At 41.8% G+C, this 17,307-nt stretch overlaps 1 protein-coding gene across 2 annotated transcripts in view; it reads left to right on the forward strand.

Annotated features, from left to right (window-relative positions):
• The first annotated feature begins 15,882 nt into the window (after positions 1-15,882).
• LOC133469195 (protoheme IX farnesyltransferase, mitochondrial) overlaps positions 15,883-17,307 on the forward strand; it is a 30,508-nt gene continuing 29,083 nt past the window's right edge. Inside the window, exon 1 of one of the 2 annotated variants that reach the window (XM_061755967.1) lies at positions 15,883-16,006. In XM_061755967.1, coding sequence (XP_061611951.1) covers positions 15,976-16,006 — 31 coding nt within the window. In that variant the 5' untranslated portion in view covers positions 15,883-15,975. The remainder of the gene's footprint in view (positions 16,007-17,307) is intronic. The other variant, XM_061755968.1, reaches the window with a different exon arrangement.

A 17,307-nucleotide genomic window follows, 5' to 3' on the forward strand; every position in this document is an offset into this window, starting at 1 on the left:
GATTGCCAGCCAATCGCAGGGCACATACAAACAAACAACCATTCGCACTCACAGTCACACCTACGGGCAATTTAGAGTCTCCAATTAATGCATGTTTTTGGGATGTGGGAGGAAACCGGAGTGCCCGGAGAAAACAGCACGGGGAGAGCATGGGACCGGGGATTGAACCCGGCTCCTCAGAACTGTGAGGCTGACGCTCTAACCAGTCGACCACCGTGCCGCCCATTTTCAAATGTTATTTATAATTCACTTATAATGAATGAACTAGGTATTTTATAAAATGTAAAAAAAATACTATCGGGAATTATTTTATGAGATAAATTAATAAAAATGAATACATATAGTTGACCCAACCAATTGCAAGTGCAAAATTAATGCAACAATTGAAACAGTTCATTTTAATAATATAATAAGAATTCTTACTCATTCAATACTTTGTCCAACCCTGGTTTAAGCTATTAATAGTGGCAATTATAATGAACATTTCAGGGCGGCATCCATTGCTAAAGGATTTCGCGATTCGCATTGGTGCTTGGTCCCTAAACCTGGTGAATCGTAGGGATTCACTGTGTAATGTTGTATAGGTTTTATTATTTTAGTGGTTTTGGAAACATTAGAAGACAAAAAAAAATATTTCTTAAGCGATACTATGATGTGATATGATGTGTTATGGTTGGTACATTACAGGTGGATGCGTTTTCCTCTTGGCAGCCATACAAGTCCTCCCTTTGGCACCTTGCTGCCTCGGAGGAGTTACTTTCAGGAGGAGCAGATGTTATTGTTCAAGATTGTTCTCTGAGAGAGCATCAAGGGCACTCGAGGGAGTCGTTTTGGGTGCAAAAGAGCGCTCTGCTGTACCTGTGAAGAGGCCACTCTATAAGCGCCTGCGTCAATACTTTCACACAATTTTATAAACCAGCCCTTCTTAAAAGCGTCTTTTCTGGTGTGCACTAATCCTTGTTTGGTTATTGCGTGGCACTTTTAAATTCTTTGGGAGTCAAAACGCAGGATTAGCAGCAGTGTAAATCTCCTCAGGATTACGAAGTTTACTTTCTGCTTAGCCACAAGTGATGCTGGTCATTGAACCGAGGCGTCATTGCTAACGCTAATGACCTGGCATTGTGGTTTTTATTTGTATTGGCATGGATGAATGAATATCCGATGTTAAGATGTGTGTTTTGGATTTGGCGTAATCCTGCTTCATTTTTGCCTAATCATGCTAACAAACTACGTGTAGTTGTTTTTTTGGGCTTTTTTGGGGTGTTACTGGCTAATCATGCTAACTAACTAACTAAGCTTAGCTTTTGCATAAAAATGCTGACTAGCAAAATAAAACACACAAACAAACTAAGTGCAGTTTTCCAGAAAGGTTGAATCAAGCCAATTGGACTGTATTTGTTTGTAGATGATGATGGTTTTTTTTTGCAAAATAATGCTAGCAAACTAACATAAAAACTAATTTTTCTTTTTTGCATAATCATCCTGAGCCTTGTTTTGCGTCTTCATGCTAACTAAATAACTAACGCACAAACGAGTTTTTTGTGTAATAAGTCGAGCTCAGAAAACTTGTTTTTGGCCTACCCTCACCAACTAACTAACATACTATCCTCCGACATGTCCCGCCGTATCTTGTCAACCACGACAATCTGTTCATCCTTTTTGTTTTCCTGGTGAGAAGGGCGTTTGGGGGAGAAGGGAAGCTAAAACTCGTCCCGTCATTTAGCTCAAGCGCAGGACAGACAAGCCATAAATCAGATGCTCTGACACTTTAATATGGGCTGCGTCTGGACAAGGACAACTTACTGATCTTGTTTGGACTCACGAGAAATATGACCGACACTTGTGTGTCGTATGCAAACGCAGCGGGCCGCTCATCTCGACCGCGTTAACTTTTATTAGCACGGGGTTGCGGCAGAGGGGGCGGGCTGCCATTAATAAAGGTAAGTGCCGCAGTCTCATCAGCCTGACGGCGGCGCCAGTTCAGAAGAAGACAAAGTAGAAGCACTGTAATGAGGTCATCAAATGGCGGCGCAGCTGCTCTGCATCTTGCAGCTGCTCCTGCGAAAAATGTTAATAAGCGTCAATGTTTGTCTCCTCCAAAACATCCTGCATTAGTGTTGCTTACTGTACTGGTTTGTTTAGGTGAAGATGATTCATTGGTTTGCGACACATTGGGAACTGGTTAGCACGTCCGCCTCATAGTTCAGAGGTTCTGGGTTCGACTCTTGGCTCTGGCCTGCCTGTATAGTGTTTGCATATCCTCCCCTTTGTTTAGCTTTTCTTCAGCTTCCTCCAAAATAGCAAAAAACATGCATGTTAGGTTCACTGTCCATAAGTGTGAGTGAAAATGGTTGTTTGTGTGCCTTGCGTGTGACTGGCTACCAGTAAAGGGTGTACCCCACTTTGCTTGCCAAAAGTCAGTTAGGATAAGCCCTTGGTCACCCGTGACCCTAAATTTTCCATAGATATGAATGTGAATATGAATGGTTGTTTGTCTATTACAGGTATGTGGGGAAAAAAACAATCTAAAAAAAAAATTGATGGATTGATGGATAATGGATTGGTAATATTTTCCTTAATTCATTTCTTTTTGCATCTTCCAGCATTTACACGCAATTCCACAGGGTATTAACGCTTGTGTTGGGCATGTGGAAAGCCCCCCCAGTGCTCGCCTCATGTTTGGATTCATTAGTACGTATTTTTCCCCGACGCCCTCCAAGAGGACACACTTTATCACTCCCGCCGCCGTCTGTTTACTGAGGCGGTCTGCACACTTTCCTCCCTTTTCTCTCCTTTCTGTGCTTTCCCACCAGAGCATACAGCCAATTAAGGGCTTTAGATTGATTGAGAAATGTGAAGGAGTGGAAAATATGCCAGAAAAGTCCCAGTGGAGGTTGGGATGGTTTCTCAGACAGATAAGGAAAAAATGTTTCCAATGTGAAGTTTAATTACTAGCCCCTTTTACATAGAGACTCGGCAAAATTGATGCATCAGAGACGTCTAACAGTCGAGAATTAATTTGCCTTTTACGCAAAACTTGACACAGATACAGTTGCAATTCAAGTATGTGAACCCTTGAGAATGACCGAGATGTCTGCATAAATTTGACATAAAATGCGGTTTGATCGTCATCTAATTTGCCACAATAGACAAACACTATTTTCTTAAACTAATACCACACAAACAATTATTTGTTTTCATGCTTTGACTGAGCAGTGAACAGTGAGCACAACATGTAATCGTCATAGTGCAGGGTGGAAAACGTACTGTATGCAAACCTTTGGAATTAATAACTGATTAAGGCTCTTTTTGCAGCAGTAAGTTCTAGCAAATGTTTCCTGTCATGGCAGATTAGATATGCTTAACAGTTAAGAGGAATTTTGGACCATTCCTCTTCACAAAACCGTTGCAGTTCAGTAATATTTTTGGGATGCCTGATGTGAAAGACTCTCATGAGGTCATGCCACAGCATCTCAATAAGGGTGAGGTGACTGCTCTAACTGGGCCATTCCAGAAGGTATATGTTCTTCCTCTGACACCATTCACTTGTTGATTTAGTTCTGTGTTTTGGATCGTTGTCCAGTCACCTATCTTCTGTTAATCTTCAACGGACAAACAGGAATTCATTTTTCCATCAATGATAGCAATGTGTCCTTGTCCTGATCTAACAAAGCAGTCACAAACTAAGATGTCCCTCCACTATGCTCCTCAGTTGGAATGCAACTTTGAAGGTGGTGGCCTGTGGCTTTTTGATCCCCATGTAGTGTGTGTGTTTCTTCCAAACAACTCAACTTCAGTTTCATCTGTCCACACTATAGTAGTATTGTGGAATATCCAGGCACCCTTTTGCACAATTCAGACCTGTAGCAATATTTTTGGATTGGACTGGCATCCTCCAATGACATCCATTCTGTTTCATTGTTCACGTATACTTATCGTACATCTGTCAACAGAGCTGTTGGCATGTGCCAGACATTTCTGCATGTCAAGCGTCGACACAGTGCTCTTGAATATACATTATCTTTACAGGATATCCACTCCCACAGAGAGTAACAATAGTGCTAAACTTTTTACATGTATAGGCAATCTGTCTTACCATGGACTGATGAATGTCAAGGTTTTTAGAGATACTTTTGTGATCCTACAATCCTTAATTGTAGGGCTTCTCAGCGGTTTACCTGAGAGCAGCTTTAACCAACACCTCCAATCTCAGCACATTGATTGGACTCTAGGTTCGCTTGGACGTCGCCATGGTTGTGTTGGCTGACTCCTGACTCAAAATAGCTCTTGAAGAAGTCATTAGCCTTGGGGTTCACATACTTTTTCCACCCTGCACTGAGAATCTTTACATGGTGTGTCCAACAAAAACATAAAAACATATAATTATTGGTGAGTTATTAGTTCAAGCAGACTGTGTTTGTCTATTGTGAATCATTTTGGACGTGTATTTACACGACAACAATGTTTTTACGAGGCTGCTGTTGCATAAACATACTATAAAAACGATACGCCAGCGTGTTGACATAATCCAATTAAGTCTAATCGAAGATGATCGCAATCGAGAAACTGCGGTCCGGCCGCTGCTGACGCACTTGTTTCCTTTTAATGATTGCGCCGTGAACACACGCACATACTGCCGCGCTTTTATATCTGAGCGGCGATAAAAGTCCAATAAACGCGACGGGAGCTGGGCAGTTAGCGCACATGTGGACGGCTTCTCCATGAATGAATTAAACATGAGAAAAAGCAGCCAAGTTATTCATGAGGCGTGCTAGAGAGCGCTTGAAGTGCGACGGACGGTGGTCAGTGTGATCAATATCCACAGCAAATGCTGAAGTCGTGGAAGCGATTTTGTCCATATCTCGCGTTCCTCTATTACTTTGCAGCTATTTGCGTGGCAGCTAATTTGAGTGTTTCCGAAAGTACAAGTCATATACAATGGCTCGGACGTCGCCATGGTTGCAAACGATCATCTGCTTCCAATGTGAACGATTTTGGTACCTGCCAAAGAAAATCTCTCTTCATTTTAATCTGCCAAATGTTCTCTGTCGTTAAGTGTCCATAAAAATGTTGATCGGTTCTCATTTTGATAATGACAATAATAAACGTGATGACTCAGCGCTGAATGAGAGTTCCTGCTATCGCTGGGTAATATGGCCTTGAAATAAAATCTTTTTTTTTTCCCCCCAGAAAAATAAATCAGATTTCCAGTGTAATCAGTTTCATCCCCTATGCTTATATAAAAACAAATGACATTTACATTATACAAAACAAGTTTGGCTCTGTTTCTTTTTCCTTCTGGGATTTGCCTTTCTTACCTAGTATCAACTTTAACTGAAATAATATACAGTAAAATAGATTTTTTTCTTCTTCACAAAAGTATTTTCTCTTGTAAAATAATACTTTTGTCAAAATGTGTATGCAATTAAGGTCCTTAGTAAATTAACATTTTAAACAATTAAATTAAAAATCATCCGTCAAATTGCATAGTTCTGCTAGTTCAAATGTAAGAGTAAGAGAAAAAGTAACAGTGGACGTCCCCCAGCTCCCTCATGCTCTTTTCTCACTTAGAGTTATGCAGTTGAGGTAAGGCGACCTCCATCCATCCATTTTCTGTACCACTTATTCTCACTAAGGCAGCGGGCATGCTGGAGCCCATCCCAGCTATCTTTGGGCGAGAGACTGGGTACACCCTGAACTGGTCGGCAGTCAATCACAGGGCACATACAGACACACAACCATTCGTATGCACATTCACACCTACGGGCAAGTTAGAGTCTTCAATAAATCTACCATGCGTGTTTTTGGCATGTGGGAGGAAACCCCACACAGGCACGGGGAGAACATGCAAACTCCACACAGGGGAGGCCTGATTTGAACCCGGGTCCTCAGAACTGTGAGGCACATGTGCTAACCAGTCACCGCGTAAGAGGACCTGTGCAAATATTTTGTTGCTTGGAGGCACCTATCTCAGGTCAGAAGTTCTCAACGTTGATAAATTACTGCCTTTGTAACATAAATGGCCACTGTGTTTTTGCCAATGTTCAGCACAACTGACTCCTTGTCCAAGTCTAATTTCTTCTCATTAGTCCTCTCACGTTGTCTGTTTCTTAGTGGAAACGAAAGTCGCTAGTCACATTTTTGAAAAACAGTCGCAAGGGGTGTCGCACAAGTGGCTAAGGCTAAAGACAGTGAAAAAGTCGCTAGTTTGGCAACACTGACTGTGATTTTATTAACTAGCGTCACTTTGTTTGCAGCGATTTTGTTCGCAGCCATGTTGTTCGTGAAAGCCAGTGCCTGTCGGCGGGGCTGTGCTTTGACGTGTGGAAACCACAAAAAAAAAACTCTATTTAAAAAAAAAACATAGAAATTCAAATTAATGGATAAGCCCTAATAGCAACCTGTCATTTTGTATTTTTGTATCTATATTTTTTTGCTTATATCTCCTTCAGCACGGATGTCCTCGACTGACTCCTCGTTACCTAATTTCCTCGTCTCAAAACGATGAAAGAGCAGTCAACCATTCAGAAGGCTAATCTCTACAAATATAGGTGAGCTGTGCCCTAATTTCAACCTTAACGATCCATTTCCTGCATCCATTACAACACACATTGGGCTTCATTCTTCTCCAAAGCCACTTATTACTTGTCGTTTTCACGGAAAATCTGACATTCTTCTGTGCTTTCCTTTTCAGGAGAAAATATACACACACTCACAAAACCACCTTTGAACGTGTTTGATTGCTGACGTTTTTAATTTTTTAAATTTTGTTTTTTTTTAAATACACAAGTAAAACACCACAATAATGTTCACAAGCTACAGGCGATGGATACAAAACTATTCATTGATGTAATACGCCAATACAGGGTGCAAAGCATGAGTAGACCCACAGAAAAGTCTTAAGAACCCTTGGCTGAAAAGACCCAGAAAGTCTGTCGTTTTGGTTAGAAGCCTACATTTTAGAGTCATGTAATGTGTATGTATACCAAACAGGTGGGTGACGCTAAATTATGAACCATTTTAGTTTTTGTCATTGTGTGTGGGCGAAGCATGGCAGCGAAGTTTGAAGACTAGAAATATAACAGAAAGCTCTTATAATTCAATTGCACAAGGTCACGTCTTGAACAAAACGAGACACCAAAGAGATTCAGAGATACCTTCTACTGGCAGTAATTCATAACGCTAATAACTCTCCTCCCAATGCTTGCCTTACTGTGAGACGTAGAAAGGACTATGGGCTCCACAAATTACAGATGTGCAATTACTCGATTTTATAGATTAGTTTGAATATACAGTATTTGTCAGGGCAATTAAAAAACAAAACATTTTTTTAAGCGACTTCCGTAGTTCAAAGCACGTCCCAGAGAGAAGCTATTTGAAAAATTAGCTGTGGTCACAACATGAGTGATTATTCAGCCGACCAGTTTAAAAGCTGTTGTTGTTGTTGCTGTTGGACGATGCGTGTTGATTTTTTATTTTGTATTCCCCCCCCCCCCTAAAAGCAATTATTTATTGACATTTAAAATGTCAATTTAGTCAGGATCATGTTAGCATACATGTTTTGACAAAAGGGACATTTTATTTCAAGAGGAAGCATTTATTTTCACCTTAGGTATATCCATCCATCCATTTTCCGTACCGCTTATCCTCACTAGGGTTGCGGGCGTGCTGGAGCCTAGTAAGTTGTTTACAATCGGAAATCTGATTTTTGTAAAAAAAAAAATAATAATAATTAAAATCTGAGATTTAATTTCAAGGTCATGTCGCCTAGCCCTACCATGAATGCAGTAAAACAAGAACGCACATGCTCAAATTTCATGCATTTGCATTACTTGCACAACGGCCTCATTGATGCATGTTAACACGGCACATAACCTCTCTTTCCTGTTATTTGTTGACATACAGAACTTTGGAAATGCATCCAGAATTCTCACCATGCACAGACGCACGCACAGACACACACACAAGCGTGCGAACGTATCAACGGACGCATGCACACACACACACACACACACACGCACACTCTGTTCCGCTTCTTGAGATCTCCAGTTAGTTGACGGGAGCGCCGGTGGTTAAAACTCACCACACGTGTGGTGACCATCACTACAGCTCTGTAAAGTATCCCAGCATTCCAGAGTCTACGGAATGTCCATCTTTTCCCGCCCCCTTCGTCTTCACCCTGTGTGAGTTGTGCCGCAAGTGCCAGATGATGACTTTTCCATGTGGCACCAATGTCCTAAAAAGTTGTGACAGAAGGGAAAAACAAGGCAGTATTCTGAGGCATTTACAGCATATATGGACATTTGGTTTGGATGAGCTTGGAATGATGATGGAGATCTGTGACACAACAAAAGCACCCAGCCGAAAGGACCGTCAAACATTCCCAACTACCGGAGAAAACATTTGGCAAAAAGACGCACAATTCCAGTCAGGCAGTGGACGAAAAGGGGGGACATGAAAGAAGCCCTTCATGAATCCAACTGGCTCAAGTTTCCAACTGGTCACCCGACACACACAAACACACTACACACAAACCCACAACACAGAAAACCATGTGCAGAATGTCCGTAACGAGGCGTCGTGTCGGGTTTGGCCTTCTGTTGTAAACAACGATGGAATTCTTCCCAATGAAAACTTACAGGCTTCAGTAAAGAAGCCAGAGGGCTTATGAAAGACAAAGAGGGAAAAACAAGGATGCATGTGTATGTAAGTGTAAGCAAACAACATCATGGCAGCTTCCAATGGTTGGTATCTAACCCTGGAGTACAAGAAACCCTTGGAGTCCATGATCAAAATTCAGTCCCTCAAGCCAGTTTCATTTAGTACCATGACATTTGATAGACACGTCTACCATGAGTAGCCCCACAAAAAAGTCGCAAGGACCTATAGTCAAGAACATTGGAAGTCTGCTATTTTAGTTTAAAACAGACATTTTAGAGTCAGGCAGCACGCTGGCCGACTGGTTCGAGCGTCTGCCCCACAGTTCTGAGGACCGGGGTTCAATCCCCGGCTCCGCCTGTGTTCTCCAAGTGCCTGTGTGGGTTTTTTCCGGCCACTCCGGTTTCCTCCCACATCCCAAAGACATGCATGGTAGGTTAATTGACAACTCTAAATTACCCGAAGGTGTGAATGTGAGTGCAAATAGTTGTTTGTTTGTATGTGCCCTGCGATTGGCTGGCAACCATTTCAGGGTGTACCCCGCCTCCTGCCCGATGATAGCTGGGATAGGCTCCAGCACGCCCGCGACCCTATTGAGGAGAAGCGGCTCAGAAAATGGATGGATGGACTTTAGAGTCATTGGAGCCATGACCAGGGGTCCTTCATATACAGAGTTGTTACCAAATTAACCACATATCCAGTGATATCTTGACTTGCAAGGTTAATTTTTTCTGTGACCAAGCTCGTAGAGTAATTCTAAAATTTACATGATGAAAGAGAATGTAAAGAAATACATTGTTTTCATAAAGCATAATTACTGTAGTTGGGACAAGCTGAAAGTAATAACAACCTTTAAGGGGTTTGGCCTAGTGAATAACATCAGGAGTTAAAGTCAGGTTGGCCCATAGACATCAATGGTTGGCCCAACTTGGCCACTTAGTCTGGCTGTGAGCGTCTGCGTGGGCGTATTGGCAAACTGCAGCTCCTTGCGAGTGCTTTCATTTTAGACTTGTAAGTTTGACTGTTTGTCCCAATCAATAAATGGATGAAAGGGCATCGATGAATCACTTCACTTGAGCGGCAGAGTACAGTATCTCATTTTTTGGCTCATAACACAAAGCAAAGAATTGACCAAGCAGCGGCTCATAAATCGAAAAACTCAAAAAGTCAAGGTACAACGGTACTAGACTAATAAATCAGAACCACTCTGCTGTGGCACATTAGTGTGTCGTGAGAAATCATCAGGTGTGCCACAGAAAATTATCCAGTTTCACTTAATTGTTCCAAAAGTTATAATTCGTTGACTACAAAAAATATATCTTTGTTCATCGACTATGTAAGGTATGTGGGGGATGTGTAGTGACAAGCAGAATAATTAAATGCTTTTACACTAGATGGCAGAAGGTACAATTAACCTGTGTCCATCGTTATCCATCATTAGTTATAAGTATATACATATACTTTTTGTGAGATTTTTGTTTGGTGGTGTACCGGGAGATTATTCTGATGTAAAATATTTGCCTTGGCTCAATAAAGGTTGGGAAACCATATACTAGTCAGATGGGCGATGCTAAATCATGAGAAATTTGAGTTTTAGTCCATGCATGTGGACGGAGCACAGCAGTGAAGTGCGTGGATTTCCAGCATTTGAACATAGAAAAGGTTATAAAAAGCCAGATATAGTTGAGCTTCCAGACGGTTTGTATGGCAGAGTAGTCACAATATAAGCCCTTCATTAGGATGCTAAAGGAAAACAAAAGGAATCGTACAAAAAGAAACATGCCTCTTCAGTTAAAACATCTCAGCGAGTAAGAATATTTCAAAAGTTTTTATGATGTGGGTTTCTTGTCATTCCTTAAGTTTAAAAGTCAATTGGGTTCAATTTAGATGGAGACGCAGATTCCTGGCAATCTAAAGTGGATTTATAGCAGGTTGAGAAGGACACAGCCGGATTAGGTTATGGGTTATGATTAGGTCAATGGGACATTATTCCTCCTGTGAAGCCATAAACGTCCAACAGAGCGGCGGGAAGCCTTCACCAGGAATTGTCTCTTAATGCTTTTTCAATCATTGATTCACCACGGCTGGACTGGGATTTCTTTTGGCCTTTTGACGGCCTTTTGACAGACTTGGAGAACTTGATCCTTTGCAGTTTTTCCCTTGAATCTCTAGTCTCTGGATAAATATTTCAGCCGGCCAAATAATTGATCGATTGGGTTACATCCATCCATCCGTCCATTTTCTGAGCCGCTTCTCCTCACAAGGGTCGCGGGCGTGCTGGAGCCAATCCCAGCTATCATCGGGCAGGAGGCGGGGTACACCCTGAACTGGTTGCCAGCCAATCGCAGGGCACATACAAACAAACAACCATTCGCACTCACATTCACACCTACGGGCAATTTTGAGTCTCCAATTCATGCATGTTTTTGGGATGTGGGAGGAAACAGGAGTCCCCAGAGAAAACCCACGCAGGCATGGGGAGAACATGCAATCTCCACACAGGCGGGTCCGGGGATTGAACCCCGGTCCTCAGAACTCTGAGGCTGACGCTCTAACCAGTCGTCCACCGTGCCCCTGTGTTACAAAGATGGTTAAAAAAAATAATAAATTGCCTCTAACACAGACATTATTTCAGCAGGTTAGGCAGAAGCGACCATTTTGCAGATTGACTCCTATTGATTAGATTAGCCTTTAAAGCCATGGTTCAGATTTAATGTTAGTGTTTCAAGTAGGGCTGCAACTAACTATTATTTTAATCAATTAATCTGTCAATTTTTTTAAAGTAATCTATTAATCGGATTAGAAAACATCTTTAATTTCCATCCCTTTATTAAAAACAGGACATTACTGTATTTCAAATTGATAGTGCAGAAAATTCACAAACATGAATTGATTATGATTTAGTTACGAGTTTAGTACATAATGTCAGAAAATAAGCAAAAATGTTGATTATTGTGTTATAAAGTAAAAGCAGATGTTTGCAAACGTCTTATTTTGATTAAACACAAAGAATCAGTCTGTTTTCATGGAGTACTACAGAAATCTGAGAATATTTACTGTTAAGAGGTTGAAATTCTGAGCATTTTTGGGGCACGCATTTGCCTTTTATTGCAAAGTCGCGACCCACTTTAGAAGAACAAGGAAGCTCTTTTTTTGTTTAAAAAAAAAAAAAAAAAAAAGCCATTTCCAATTAGGCGGCACGGTGGCCGACTGGTTAGAGCGTCAGCCTCACAGTTCTGAGGACCCGGGTTCAATCCCCGGCCCCGGCTGTGTGGAGTTTGCATGTTCTCCCCGTGCCTGCGTGGGTTTTCTCCGGGCACTCCGGTTTCCTCCCACATCCCAAAAACATGCATAAATTGGAGACTCTAAATTGCCCGTAGGCATAACTGTGAGCACGAATGGTTGTTTGTTTCTATGTGCCCTGCGATTGGCTGGCAACCAGTTCAGGGTGTACCCCGCCTCCTGCCCGATGACAGCTGGGATAGGCTCCAGCACGCTTGCGACCCTAGTGAGGAGAAGCGGCTCAGAAATTGGATGGATGGATGGCATTTCCAATTAGTCTGACATACTGCCAAAAGAATATTTCTAGTCAGGACGCCCGCTAGCCAGAGGCTGAACTGTACTGTTTTTGTTTACGGAGTGAACTAGTAACTAGAGCCCAAGTGTGTAACATTTCATGTCACTTATCTAATATGTTCCATGTGGGAACTTGGTACACCTCTGTACTGTACTGAAAAAATCAGAATATGAGTATAACCTATATAATTTTTTTTCTAGCTGTACACGACCCACCCAAAATGGGGCCGCAATCTACTTTTGGGGCCCTACCCACCAGTTGAGAATCCCTGCTCTAAACGTTCATGGATTATCAAAATAATTTTCGACTATTTTGATGATCAATTAGTTCCCCGCGGCACGGTGGACGACTGGTTAGAGCGTCAGCCTCACAATTCTGAGGTGCGGGGTTCGATCCCCGGCCCCGCCTGTGTGGAGTTTGCATGTTCTCCCCGTGCCTGCGTGGGTTTTCTCCGGGCACTCCGGTTTCCTCCCACATCCCAAAAACATGCATTAATTGGAGACTCTAAATTGCCCATAGGTGTGACTGTGAGTGCAAATGGTTGTTTGTTTGTATGTGCCCTGCAATTGGCTGGCAACCAGTTCAGGGTGTACCCCGCCTCCTGCCCGATGATAGCTGGGATTGGCTCCAGCACGCCCCCGACCCTTGTGAGGAGAAGCGGCGCAGAAAATGGATGGATGGATGAATTAGTTCTCCATTAATTGATTCATTGTTGCACTTCTAATTTGAAGTCAGGGTTTGAAGCAAAAAGCAAGGTTGCAAATTAGGGTTTCAATTGAGGCTTTAAAATTACATCTTGAAGCCACGATTAGGGTTGCAAGTTAGGATCTCAAACCAGGGTTGGTGTTTAAAATTAGAGTTTCAATTTAGAGTTTCCATGCAAGGGTTATGAAGGCTGCAAGTTATAGTAGTTTCAAGTTGGTTTACAAGCAAGATTCAAGTAGGAGATTCAGGATTGCAAGATAGGCTTTCATGTTAGGGTTTCAACTAGCCTGTATTCTGGTTTTGAATTAGTTTTTTTTAAAACCAGGATTAGGGTTTCAAATTAGAATTTCACACCAGGGTTAGGGTTGCAAGTTAGGGCTTCTAGCCTTATCCTATCTTGAAAACCTAACCTGAAACTCTAACCCATGCTTAAAACCCAATTTGACACCCTTCCTTGCAACTGTAGTGCAGGCTTGAATTCCTAACTTGCAACTCAAACCTTGGATTTGAACCTAACTTGAAACCCAAACATTTGCTTGAAAACCTACCAACCTAGAGTCCACTCCACAAATTCCACTCCTCTTGCGAGCTTTGTTGCAAACAAGGGTTAGGATTCAAAATAGGCCATAAAAATCAAGGTTAGGGTTTAAAGTTCCGGTTCTCAGGTAGGGTTAGTTTTCAATGTAAGGTTTTGAGTTAAGGTTTCATATTATGGTGTCATGCCTGGGTTAGGGATAGGGTTATGGTTCTGGGTTACGATTAAGGTTTCAAGACAGGGTCAGGCATTCAAAGTCCGGTTTCAAGCCTAGATTAGGGTTTTAAAGCAGTTTTAGGTTTTCAAGCCAGTGTTATAAATGAGCCCTTAGACTGCGACAGGAAGAATATAATATGTCCAGGAAGTAGACAGCATCAGCTAGAACAATGCATGTGGTGGACACATGTCCTGAAGAAGACAGTAGAAGACGTTTTGTTCACTTGGAGGCTGGACCAGGACATATGTTTGTAGCCCTCACACACCCTGCGCTTGACTAGCAACAGGGCGCCAGCCGGAGACTCGTTAGTCAACAAGAGCGTCGCCCTTGAAAATCAATTACAAACAGGACAGCGCTGGCACATCTGTTTCTGCTCGGGAGTTATGCAGAGCTGTCTGCTTCCCACTCCGCCGCCATTCCGACGTTTGTTCCTCTGGGATTAGAGATGGCACTGGAAGCCTGTGGGACCGCCTGTAAATCAGGGCGGGTGAAATGGGGTAACGACAGACACGGGCAGGGGGAAGTCTCTGTTATTCCATGAAACCATTTTATTCGAGTGGTGGGCAGTGGGGTCTCATTACAGGTACTCAGTGTTTAACCGCTGGACATGCTGCTAAAATTCAGTCAAGTGTGAAGGGGAAAAATGCGAATCCAAAGCAGGAGAGTTTAAAATTATGGTTTCAAGTCTGGGTTTTAAACGAGGCTTAAAGTTTCAAAGTTAGAGTTTCAAGTTATGTTTGAAGCCAAGTTTTGGGTTGCATATTAGGGTTTCAGGCCTATGTTAGGATTTCAAGTCTTTAGGACAGGTTTAGGGTTTCAAGTTAGGGTTTCCAGTTTGGGTTTCCAGTTTGGGTTTTAAAAGGGTTACGGTTAAAAGTTAAGAAACTTTGGGTTTCAAATAAAGATTAGGGTTTCAAATGTGTAGGTTTTAAAGTTACGGTTGCAAGTTTGGGTTTCAAGCTAGGATTAGGGTTTGAAATGATGCTTTTGAGCAAGGGTTAGGGGTTCAAGTTAGGGTTTACAATTAAGTTTTAGTTTGGGTTTCAAACAAGGGTTTGTTTTTCAGGTCGGGGTTAAGGTTTCAAATTATTGATTCATGGGTTATGGCGTCGTTCAGGACTGATTTCACTTGAGGGTTTGAAGGCTGTGGTCGATTTAAGAGACATTGCCTGGCTAGCTCACTTGGTTGGGTATGTGACTCTTAATCTCAGGGTTGTGGCGTCGAGCCCAACATTAGATTTTGCTTTTTGGCTTGAGAAATAGCAAAGCAGCATGGGGCATCATTAGACAAGATTATTTTTTAATGTTCCTTCGAACAAATGTTTGTGATCTTCAAGTGCATTATTATTCAGAAGACCTTGTAATAATAAATAGGAACAGATAAAGTTTTTGGTGCCTTGGTTTGGCACTCCCCAGAAAATGTGTGTATGGTTTTGTACACAATTGTATGTTTGTGATCATGAGGTGGCACCTTATTCAGAAGACTTTGTGTGTATGTGTTTAGATAATATCTTTGGTGCCTTGGAGCAGCGTAAAAGAGGATTATTTTTTTTTTTTTACACAATTGTATGTTTGTGATCACAAGGCTACTCAGTGTTGAGTACGAGTAAGTGTGACAGACTGTGAATACTGCATTTGTCATAAGACCATGTGTACCGCATTCCGAGTCTGCTTTATGATATATCTTCACTTTTCTGCCAGGGAAAAAAAAAAACTCAACCTGCTTTGTGTTGACAAACCATATGTCCACTCGCCATTCACATCCGTGGTCCTTTTGTGTAATGTTTATGGCCATTTTCTTTTTCTTCCAAGAAGCAGCGAAAGTGTGTGTGTGTGTGGGGGGGGGGGCACCACGCTGAGACCACCACCGGGAGGTTGGATAATTGTAAAAGGCCTCTCGGGTGAAAGTGACCTCACAAACTTTCCATTGTTAAAGCTTTTCCACTCCATGTCGCCCATCTGTTGTTGACGTGCACCTCATGGACAAAAGGCAAAAAAAAGTCTGCATGCTTTTGTCTTCCCTCAGCAGGCGTGAACATATAACAGAATAATGTCAAAGTGGGGGCTTCCAAACTATTTTATTTTATTTTATAAATCATTAAAAACAAAATAGGATTGTATTTAACGTTTTTCATGTTTTAAATTAATATATTCTTTTATTTTTGGTCGTGTCACGTCGTGTGCCCCGGAAGTACTTGTCACCGCCACATCCAAAGGTCAAAATGGCGGCTCACTGCATGTGAAGGAGACCAAGAAAGAAGCCGGCTTTTTTCACCAAAGAACATGTACAAAACGCAATGTAGTCGTCTAACAGGTAACGAATCTCAAATGCGGACTGCACGGATGCATGTTGCTCCTCGTTTTAAACTCGCGTACGGTTAAAATCAACGAGCGCGACGACGCCAGCTAGGTAGCTAAGCTAGGCGTGTACAGTTACCCAATGAAGGATGTTTTGCTCGTCTGTGACTTGACCTTTGTAATGAGGTCATCCGCTTCTTCACGGACTGGTATTTATGCGATATACGCTGATCTGTTACAGTGACAGTGTTTTGGTGCATTTTGTAATTAATAAATACCAGCAAGCTAATGTTGGCTTATCTACGGTTCTTCAGCTAAGTGTGTCCGTATTATATTCAAAGGGAAATTCAACTCTCACTCTGCTGTTCATACTAGTACGCATACTAATATGCAGGCAGGCTTGCAAGGAGAGATGTCAGAATAAAAGCAAACACATTTGTGCCTCTTGAGCTGGGGGGTGGGTTCAGTGCCAGGAAGCAGACTAGTATCTCTTCCACAGCTAGTTGCTATTTTACATTTGATTGCAATGGAGCTCAAACTGTGACCCCTCAGTTCCAAAGCCCATGTCCTAACACATGAGTTACTGCCGCCGAGAAGTGTTGTCAGTAGTGGGATAATTTATTCTACGTTGGCAGTGAATACGACTGAAAAAAAATATATTTTCTTTTCATTCATTCATTTTGCCAGCGGTTAGCACATCTGCCTGATTCAAATCCGGCCTCGCCTGTGTGGAGTTGGCATGTTCTCCCTGTGCCTGTGTGGGTTTTCTCTGGGTACTCCGGTTTCCTCCCACATCCGAAAAACATACATGGTAGGTTAAATGAAGGCTCTAAATTGCCCATAGGTGGGAATGTGACTGGGAATGCTTGTTTGTTTATATGTTTGGGTGTACCCCGGCTCTTGCCCAGAGTCAGCCAGGATAGGCTCCAGCACGTCTGTGACACTAGTGAGGATAAGCGGCATAGAAAATGGATGGATGGAAAAATAAAAAAAATTTCACACCCACAATAAAAAAAAAAACCTTCCCTTTGTTTAAAGAGCTAATTATATTTTATTGACATTGTTCAGAACAATTTTCAAAAAAAAAATTTTTTATCTTGTTTTTTCCCTTCTGGGATTTTCTTTAGTTCTCGTGATGCCATTCCCCCCCATAAATGTATTTTCATTAACTTGCATCAACCTCTACAGATGTATAATGTAAATACATTGGTTTTCTTTATGGATAATGTAAAAATAAGTTTTTCCTTTTGGAAATAAAATTCCTTTTTGTCACAAAAAAATATGTAAATGAAATCATAAATAAATAAACCCTTTAAA

The sequence above is a fragment of the Phyllopteryx taeniolatus genome, chromosome 19 (genome assembly GCF_024500385.1).
Source record: "Phyllopteryx taeniolatus isolate TA_2022b chromosome 19, UOR_Ptae_1.2, whole genome shotgun sequence".
Taxonomy (NCBI): Eukaryota; Metazoa; Chordata; class Actinopteri; order Syngnathiformes; family Syngnathidae; genus Phyllopteryx; species Phyllopteryx taeniolatus.